The 9,484-nt window shown below is 32.8% G+C and overlaps 1 protein-coding gene across 1 annotated transcript; it reads left to right on the top strand.

Moving 5' to 3' along the window:
- The first annotated feature begins 4,659 nt into the window (after positions 1-4,659).
- On the top strand, positions 4,660-8,579 carry dpm2 (dolichyl-phosphate mannosyltransferase polypeptide 2, regulatory subunit). The gene is made up of 4 exons (XM_015373557.1): positions 4,660-4,740; positions 6,012-6,101; positions 6,714-6,816; positions 8,334-8,579. The coding sequence occupies exons 1-4, from the start codon at positions 4,738-4,740 to the stop codon at positions 8,387-8,389; spliced, it is 252 nt and encodes an 83-aa protein (XP_015229043.1). The 5' UTR covers positions 4,660-4,737; the 3' UTR covers positions 8,390-8,579.
- Positions 8,580-9,484: the final 905 nt, after the last annotated feature.

Genomic DNA, 9,484 nt, shown 5'->3' with positions numbered 1-9,484 from the left:
ATACTGGTATATATTATAGTAAATTATTTAGCTCTTTATATACATTTTAGCCACTATTAAGAGCCGCTGGAGACGGTCCAAAGAGCCATATGTGGCTCTGGAGCCGCAGGTTGCAGACCCCTTTAAACTTTAAAGTTTAAAGGATGCTATCGCAATATGTCTGGTTTTCTAACACGCAAAACATTATTTAGTTTCACCTGAATACCTCGTCACTAACAACAGGCTGCAGAAATAAGCTTTGGCTAATAATGTTCCTGTAGTTTATTGGTGTCTGATCACTGTCTGTATGTATTTAAATATTTTGCACATAACCTCTGAGGAGGCCTGCTAATAACCACTGAAAACACAGAGATTGGAAAACCGTCATGGAACAGCTACACTGCAAAGAATGGAAACCTAATTAAGTAATTTTTACTTAAAAAAAGTGCATTTTTCCTCTAATTGAGGACGAAAGTGAGCCACTTTGCCAATGGAACAAGACAATTTACATTTAAAATGAGAAAAAACAATGGCATTGTCTTATTTCAAGTTCATATTATCTAATTATCTTATTTTAAGAGAAAAGATACTAATTTCATTGGCAAATCATCATATTTACCTACTCAAATTAAGGGTAAATACACTTAATTTAAGAATTTTTTATCGTTTTTGCAGTGTATTCTTCTGTTTTCTAAACTATGCACTGGATAAACGTTCTAGAAATAAGTAAAAATGTCTTAAATTAACTGTATTTACCATTAATTTGAGTAGGTGAATGAGATACTTTGCCAATGGAATGAGTATTTTTAATCTTAAAATATGATATTTAGATCATATGCACTTGAAATAAAACAATGCAATTGTGTTTTCTTATTTTAAGTGTAAATTGTCTTGTTCCATTGACAAAATGTCTCTTTTACCTCCTCAATCCAAGAACAAATGCACTTATTTTAAGAAAAAATGACTTATCTAGATTTAGATTTTTTCCAGTGTGTTGGATGAGATAATAATGTCCCTTATTTAAACACTGATTCTTTCGCCCTGCTTTTTTTATTTAGTTTAAATCCAAACCAAACTATAAAGTTCTGTGACATGGTTTTAGTGCTAAATGTGATTTAACATTTAGCTCGTCTTATTGCACTTCTACGCACAGTTTGATTCAGTTTATATTTCCAGAAACATTTAAAACGATTTTCTGTGAAACAGGCTGAACATAAAAGTTGCATAAACCACTCAGGAAGGAAGAATATCACTTTTACATGCATTTAAAAAGAGTTTTAGGCCAATGAAAATGCAGTAAAATCAAAGATTGTCGTCTTCCAACTGCCCTTTTAGTTGCTATTTTTTTGTTATGTTTACTATTGTTGATTTATTACTTCATAATTTTTAAAATAAGACAAATATTCACTGTTCCTTTATTCCTAGTTGTCGTTTAGAGAAGCTAAAATAGAGCAATAAATATCTGTTTCTGCTAAGTTCCTTCCTTTAGCATTTAGCTATGAGTGGGGCTGCTAGTTGCTAACTTTTTTAGTTGCTAACTTTTCTAGTTAATAATAGGCAGATCTAGTTAATAATATAACATGTGATGCACAAAAGTGTGATGTAGACACTTTATTGACTTCTGTATGTATTTGTCTAGCAATTATCATTAAACATTAAGTAATTTAGCCACTAACTGATTTAATTGCTGTGTTTAGGAGTTAGCGGGCCTGCTAGTTGCTAATTTCCTCCATGTTTTGCTTTTGCGCATTACTTTGGTCACAGTTTTGACAAATAGGACTTTTAAAAATGCATCTTGCCTCTGTTTGCTTTTGAAAGCACCTGTAGGAAAATAACTTTGTTTTTTAATATCTTAAACATTTCACAATTAACAACGCCAATTGATGCTAACTGTTTTTAGCCTTTGCTTTTGCAATCATAAACTTAGTCCAGTTATGATTGAAAATATAATACTGAATTTTATATGATCAGTTTTTAATCTGTTTCTGTGAGAAAACAAACACCTCCATTCATTATTACAGAAAAAAAAGACTCAATGCGGCTCACATTTTTTATTTCTCTCTTAGTATGGAATCATAGTAGTGCCAAAACAATATAAAAGGATATGAGCTTTTTAAATTTAAACTTGGATTAGTTGGATGGAAATTTTCTTGTTTTGCGTTACTTTCTCACTTTTGTATCTATATTTATTTCATAACTTCTTAGAGGAAATATTTTAGCTTGTGCATTTGTTCTAAAATATGTTAATAACAACAAATAGATAAATAATCAGGTATTAAACTGAAATAAGAATCAGTCAAAGCATAAAAAAATTATTATTTAAACTCTACAATAAAGTCTGATTTCAAAGATGATGACTTTTTTTTGTAAGTTGTTCTGAAATCCATCAATAGCATTTTTATTTTTTAACCCCGTTATAGCTCTACCAGTTTTGTTTTTACTCTGTTAGTTTATTGTTTTTTTGTTTTGTTTTTTACAGAAATTATTAAGAGCGCCTTAGAAAAGCAACGCCTCAAAAGAGACCTTTAATTCTTTGAAGATATTAGTTATAATTACTGTAGTGATTGTAGTAAACTAATTTGGATTGCTTAGCTGATTTATTTATTATCAATTAGTGCTAAAGCTTTTTCTGCTGGACTGGAAAACTTTATATAATTTGTTTTTGGTTCATCTATGCTTTATAAGTACTCTACCATTTATGTTCAAAATCCTTTACATATTTTTATTTATTTTTGTGGCACTAGTATGATTCCATACACAGGGAAAGTATGTTGGATTAATGGTTTATTTTCCAACACTTACTGTTCATGGGAGTCCTTTAAAAACAAAAACAAAAATGAATGGGGATATTTGTGTCTTTAGAGAGAACTGTTGTTTCCAAACTTTTAGTGATATAAAACAGTCGTTTTAAACGTTTAGTAATTAGTGAGTAATTAGCACCAAGGTTATTTCTGCTGGACCAGAAATGTTTGTAACGTTGGTTTTTGCTGCTCCACCTGCTTTCTGTCTTCACACTGTTTGCTGCTGAGTCTGACTCACTCAAAAGAACAGACTTCAGTCAGAATTTAAATCTTTAATTCCATTTCCATTTTTCTGCTAAGCTCCAATTGGTGGAGAACACTTAATGTTTCTCATCTGAAGGGTTTTCCAGACTTGTCCTCATCTTTGAGCACAGACGGCTTTCTGTGGTTCTGTCGGAGGGGTGTCGTAGTTCTGGGCTCAGTCCCACAGCTGCTCCAGGACAAAGCTTGGGTTGTTTCAAACTAACAATAGACAGTGGAACCTCTCAGGATGTGTTTGTTTGTGGATGTTGTTGGGAATTCTGGAACTCCGTATGCATGCAGGTCATGCATTTCTTACTGATATTAAGATACAAACTTAGTTTTATGTCACATTCTGCTCTGAGTATTTAAAAAAGAAATGGCTATGTGCAAATCGTTTGCTCGTCGCTGCAGAAACAGTTCCTGAAACGGTGAAACATTTACACTCCAGCTGGCTGGTCTGATCATCACCGTATGTGAAAGCTTAATATGACCACTGACTGAATTACACTCCAGCCGTTGTAAACCAAGATGGCCGCTGCTGTATTTCACTCCAGAGAAAACGTCCATCAGGCATGCATGACCTGTAAAATATTTCTATTGTTTTTATTCATCAAAGTATTGTATTTTATGGTGAGAAAGGGTTTTGATATTTTATAACGATTTAAATAACAGTAATGGATGGGATTATATTTAGTATTTTAAGTTTAAAGGATGTGTTCGGTAAAGGGAATGTACTGAATCCAATCAGATTCAGCCTTGTTTTTCTAACGATTTACTTTAAATCAAACTTTTCCTGCAGGAACCTACAGTATATATAAGATATAAATGTGAGCAGGTTATTTTGGGTACATTTATTATCCTTTTTTGTTATTAGTATTGATTGAAACTGATTTTTTTTTAACTATTTTAACTCTTAGTTTTTAAACAATTGACACTGTAAGAGTTTATCTGTTTATAATTTTTGTACCTAGTCAAATAAAGTAAAAATTACTATGATTCACTTCATTTTGTGTATTTAATTTGTTGCATCCACATTTGTGTAAAAAATCAGTTTATTTATAAACAGATACTTGCAAAAGTATTTACACCCTTTGAACGTTTTCAAATGGTGCATTATGGTGGAAGAAATACGACACCTTTTCTGTGACGTAAGTAAGTAAATACAATCCAGCAAGTTGCCCTCAGAAGTGACCTGATTGGTAAACAGTATCCACATTTTTTATATTTTTTATAACATTTTTTGCAAAAAGTTTAATGATATAAAATGGGCAAAAAATATTTTTTTTTGAAAAATAATTTTTTTTGAAAGCTCTACTTTGTAGAACTTGAGTTTTATAGAACTAACACAAAAATATTGGCTCTGTTGTTACCCATTGAAGGTTAGACTGTGGACAACAGAATCTCTTTTACTGATGTTTATTTTATTTTAGTTTATTATTTATTCAATTTTGGTTTAGTTTATTTTTTCATATATTTTAATAGTTTAAACTTTAATTCTGGTTTAGATTTTTTTTTTTACAGCTAATGCCAAAATAGGATTTATTTTTGTTTTTCCTAGAGGTTACATTGTCGAATCTTTAGCAGACAGTAGTGAAATTGTATCCTACGGCCGCTGGGGGGCGATAGAGAGAGGAGCGCATTTCCGCAAAGTTCAGGAGAAGAAGAAGGAAGAAGGAAGCGTCAACAAATAATTAATCACTACGTGGCTGTAAACATGGTAAGAAACACAACAAATTAACCATTTATTGTAAAAAGGCAAATTTAAAATTATATTATCAGCGTTTAATGAAGCCTGACCGGAAGATGGGAGCTGAAGAGCAAAGCTAATGTCGGATGAAGTTAGACTGCTAGCTTGTAGCCTAGCATTAAACTGAAATCTGAGTTTACACAATTTATATATATATATATATTATTGCTGCGTTTAGTCTCAGTTTGAAGCTGCTGCTTTAATTATCCAGTCTTTTAAATTATCATAAAAATATAAAAACAATTATAATAGAAAAGAAAACCTGCTGTTTAAATCAGCAAAAAGAATATAGAAAAGAAAAATGGTCCCACAAATATGGACCTCAGAAGAAATGTATAAGAATAACATACTAGTATAGAGTTAAAAGATAAACAATAAAATACTGTACTGTAAAGTGTTTAACAATATAAAACTTTGGACATTTTTACAGTATATATTTGAAAATAGCAGCAATATCAGAGATGTGCAGAATGACAGCACCAGGTTATTTAACTAAGGAAGAAGGTAATGCATGGACACCGTTAATTTAGATAAAAAAATACATCTTATCATATTTTTTTTTTTACAAAGCTGGCTGATTAACCCTAAAGTCTTGAGATAAATGATCAGAGTTTGGTCTGAAATCCCCTAAAATATGTTTTAAAATAAAACCATTTTAAGGAAGAGAACATTCAGCTGTTTCGGTTATTATTCATTATTCTGCTTTAAATTCAAGTTAACTTGATAGCTTAGATAGATTCAAGTAGCTTTTACTCTCTTCTTCATTGATTACTTTATTTTTATATATAACTTTAGGACATTTATGTCCTGTTCTTTAGCCTGTTTTCAGTTGTGATATTTTTCCACATTTTACAGTTTCAGCATAAACCAGCAAAAGTCTGGATTTAGAAACATGAAGTCAGGATTATACCACCGTGACTCCCAGATGGGGAAAGGTTCCTCTGACTCTCTTAGTTTGGGGTGGAAACAGCCTGAAAATGTCTGGAATTTGAAGTATTGTTCAGGTTATATTGTTTGAATTTTTCCCACTTTATTCTGTCGTCTAAAAGTTAAATCTGTCCCTCTGTCCTTTCATGTTTCCAGACTTTTGTTGTCTTAATGGCGTCTTTGCCCTTTTTTCCAGCTCCAGTTTTTTTCCAGGTTTCCAATTTAAGACCCGACCAGCTCGGAAACATCTGCCTTCAATTCATAATGAAGCAAAATGAAAACAAAAACTAACTTTTTTTTTTTTTTGTCTTCAGGCTACAGGAGCGGATCAGGTTGTTGGGATGAGTCTGGTTCTGTTCAGCCTCCTGCTTTTCTCCTATTACACCGTCTGGGTCATAGTACTGGTACGTTCTGTTGGGATCCATCAGATCCGGTCCAACCGGGCTTCTAGACATTATTTTAGAACCAGAACTATGCTGATGGAAATTAGAACTGAGATTTGCTGAATTACTTATTAGTTTAATCTGTAAATGTTGTATTAAATCCGCCTCTTTCTGGCTTCTGTAATATTTAGCTTTTTATTTTTATGAAATGTTCCAAAAAAAGTTAAAAAAAAAAACAAAAACAATCCACTGGACTTTGTTTCCAAGTTTGAAGACGTTTCTCTTCCATCCAGGAAGATTTTCAATACAAATTTTCAGGAATATGTAATGAAATGTATTTCAGGTCAGTTCTGATATATTAATAAGAAGATATACCAGCATTAACATCACTATTAGATTATGTTAACATGTAACCTTGAGAGATATTAATAGATTAGGTTCATTTCTCTCCTTTTGAGGTTTTGTCATCAGTTTGTTTGTTTCATTGTGTCCAACAGGTTTGGAAATATGTCTGATATCCGTAAATATCGATTATTGGCCATATTAGTCATATTAATATCGCTATCAGCCCAGATCTTCTGATTCCTGATGAATGTAAATCCTGTCTGATGCAGTTTTTTTGTCTTCTTGCAGCCTTTTGTGGACAGTGATCATCTCCTTCACAGATATTTCCTCCCTCGGGAATACTCAGTCATCCTGCCTGGAATCGCTGCAGTCGTCCTGCTGCTGTGCATAGGTCAGAGCCTCCCTCTCTCACGTGTTTCCCTTAACTTTAAGCTCATCAGCCTTTCTTTATCTGTAAATATCAATCCGGTTCTGCCTTCCTGGGTCCAAACCATTCCAGTAAAACCTGCTTGAGTTTCATGCAGACCTCTGTAGACGACGAGGATTCATTATATCACAGCAACTTTCACAGCAAGTTTAAGAAAATCTGAAGGAAAACGTAAATTGCAGCGGCTTAAAAGCAAAACAGAGTTAGAGAAATTAGAGGAAATGAGAAAAAAATAAAGGTAAAATGATAAAGAAAATGGAATGATGGTTAGTCTGGAAACTTGGCTAATAATGTTCTGATTGCTCAGCCAAAGGCAACTCTGAAAATTATTTTTTTTATTCCTCATTTGAAGCAGCTGAGGGTTTCAGCACTTCTACAGTTTTCTGGGATTTAATTCCAGATTATTGCAGCATCTTTTAGTTTGTTTTTTTTATTTTTGGATTTCCACTTGATTAAAACCTTTTATTGAAGACACTAAGCAGTCGGAATATTCTGATCCGATATTGATAGTGAAAATTAGGGATGCACGATATAATCGGCCCCCTATCGGTATCGGCCTTAAAACTGAATATCGGACATCGGCCACCCCACCGATATTTAACCCGATATTTGATCAGCTTCTGAGTTTCTGAAGTCTAAAAAAAAAAACTACTTCTTCTTCTTCCTCAAAAACTTCTTTTTTACAGACTTAAAAACTTCTAAAGACGAGGGAAAAAATATTGATACATTAAAATATCCCAATATCTTCATATGCTGATATATTGCCATTTAAAAACACCATATCAATCTCTTTTACTAATGAAATATTGCTATATGTCATCGTTATGCTACGAAATCCCCCGAAAATTCACCAAATGTTGCCATATTTTTATATGTTGATATATTGACGCGGTATCCATCTATTTTACTAACAAAATCTCACAAGAATTTGCAAAATATCACGAGAGTTTGTAACAGAACGATGAAATTTCACGAGATTTTGAAAGTAAAATAGATCGATACCGCGTTTTTAAAAATCAATTTGATATCAGCATATGAAAATATATTTGAGTATATTATTTTTCAAAGTGTCAGAAATGGATAACAAAACTGCTATTTTCAATGACTACTTATTTTTGTCCAGCTTTAACATCGGTATCGATATCGGTTATCGGCTACATGAGTTTTAAAATATCGGAATATCGGATATCGGCCAAAATCCCAATATCGTGCATCTCTAGTGGAAATCGGTCCGATATAATTCGTAATATATCGGCCTGCATCTAAAATCTCCAATTAAAAGCTGATAGAAAAAATCATCTTCTGTTTTAAGTTTCTTTAACTTATTGATAAATAACCAACAGGTCAAATATTTGTTTTATTTCGTATTCACATTTCTGTATTCAATCGAGGTGGATGTCATCTGCAGGGTATTAATAACCTTTGCTCCGTCCCTGTCAGATGCTTTAGATGAATACTAATGAGATGTTTCTGCTCCACAGGAGCCTTCACTGTCGTCGTTGTGTGGAAAAACCGTAAACCAAAGAAGGTGGACTGAAATCGGGATGTTTTTGGAGTTTCCTCTGCAGACTTTCTGACTGCCTTTAGTCCTGAAGGGAAATCTGATCTTTGGCTCCTCCTAGTGGTTGTTTCACAGAAGATCGACTGTCCTGATAGTTTGGATCTTCTCATCATCTAAGCTTTTCTCCTCCCAGCTGTCAGACATGCAGCCTTCAACCCTCAGAGCCGATGAATCAAAGAGGAAACAGGAAAGGCGCTAAATAAACCCCAGACCAACGACCTCAGCAGGTTTAGTTTCTACGGTAAATGTTCTGTAATTATTAGATCTAATGAGCTGAGGAACAATGAACATGAGTCGGACTGACGCTGATGAGTTAATGATGAGAACTGAGCCAATGTTTGTCCAACATGGAGACCAATCTGGTGTGGAAATAGTTTCTAAATGAAAATGTCAGAAAATAATAAAGAAATGAATAAAAAACAAAAGTGCACATTTGTTTTCTTCTTTGACATGATGGAAATATTTGCTCCTTTAAAACATTTTAGTTTATTTTTTTTTTAAATCAGTTTGCAAATTCTTGTTTCATTTCTTATGAGACCAAACCTCTCTAAGCTGAGAAAGTAATCAGGACGCAATTGCTTTTCCACACAGGACAAGAGGCGGGTGGGTACCCAAAAATTATACTCAAGTAAGAAAAGCACTACTTCAACTTAATTTTTTTTTTTAAGCGAAAGTAAAAAAATATTCAGTAAAACATCTATTGATTAATGAGTAACTGTTGGATAATATCAGATTTAATGTTTATAAATGATGATTTTAAACTGACTCTTATGTGTTATGTGCAACTCCTGACATTTTAAAGACTCAAATCCCTGAAGAAGGCAAATATGAATATAAAAGAACAAATTTCTGCAGAAGAAATACTTTCACCTTTTTTTTTATCAACATTAAACTAATCCTTAAAATGAGAACTGTATAAATGTTAGGACAGGGTAACAAACTGTTAACCAGTTACTGTATCTTTACCTGATTTTGGAATAGTTAAAATAACAGAGGACAGAGTTAAAATCAAGTACACTGGAAAAACAATCTAGAAATAAGTAAAAGTTTTAAAAATTAAGTGTATTTACC

This window comes from Cyprinodon variegatus, unplaced genomic scaffold (genome assembly GCF_000732505.1).
Source record: "Cyprinodon variegatus isolate N-32 unplaced genomic scaffold, C_variegatus-1.0 Scaffold88, whole genome shotgun sequence".
Taxonomy (NCBI): domain Eukaryota; kingdom Metazoa; phylum Chordata; class Actinopteri; order Cyprinodontiformes; family Cyprinodontidae; genus Cyprinodon; species Cyprinodon variegatus.
The sequence above is the reverse complement of the archived record's forward strand: the minus strand, read 5'-3'. Positions and strand labels throughout refer to the sequence as shown.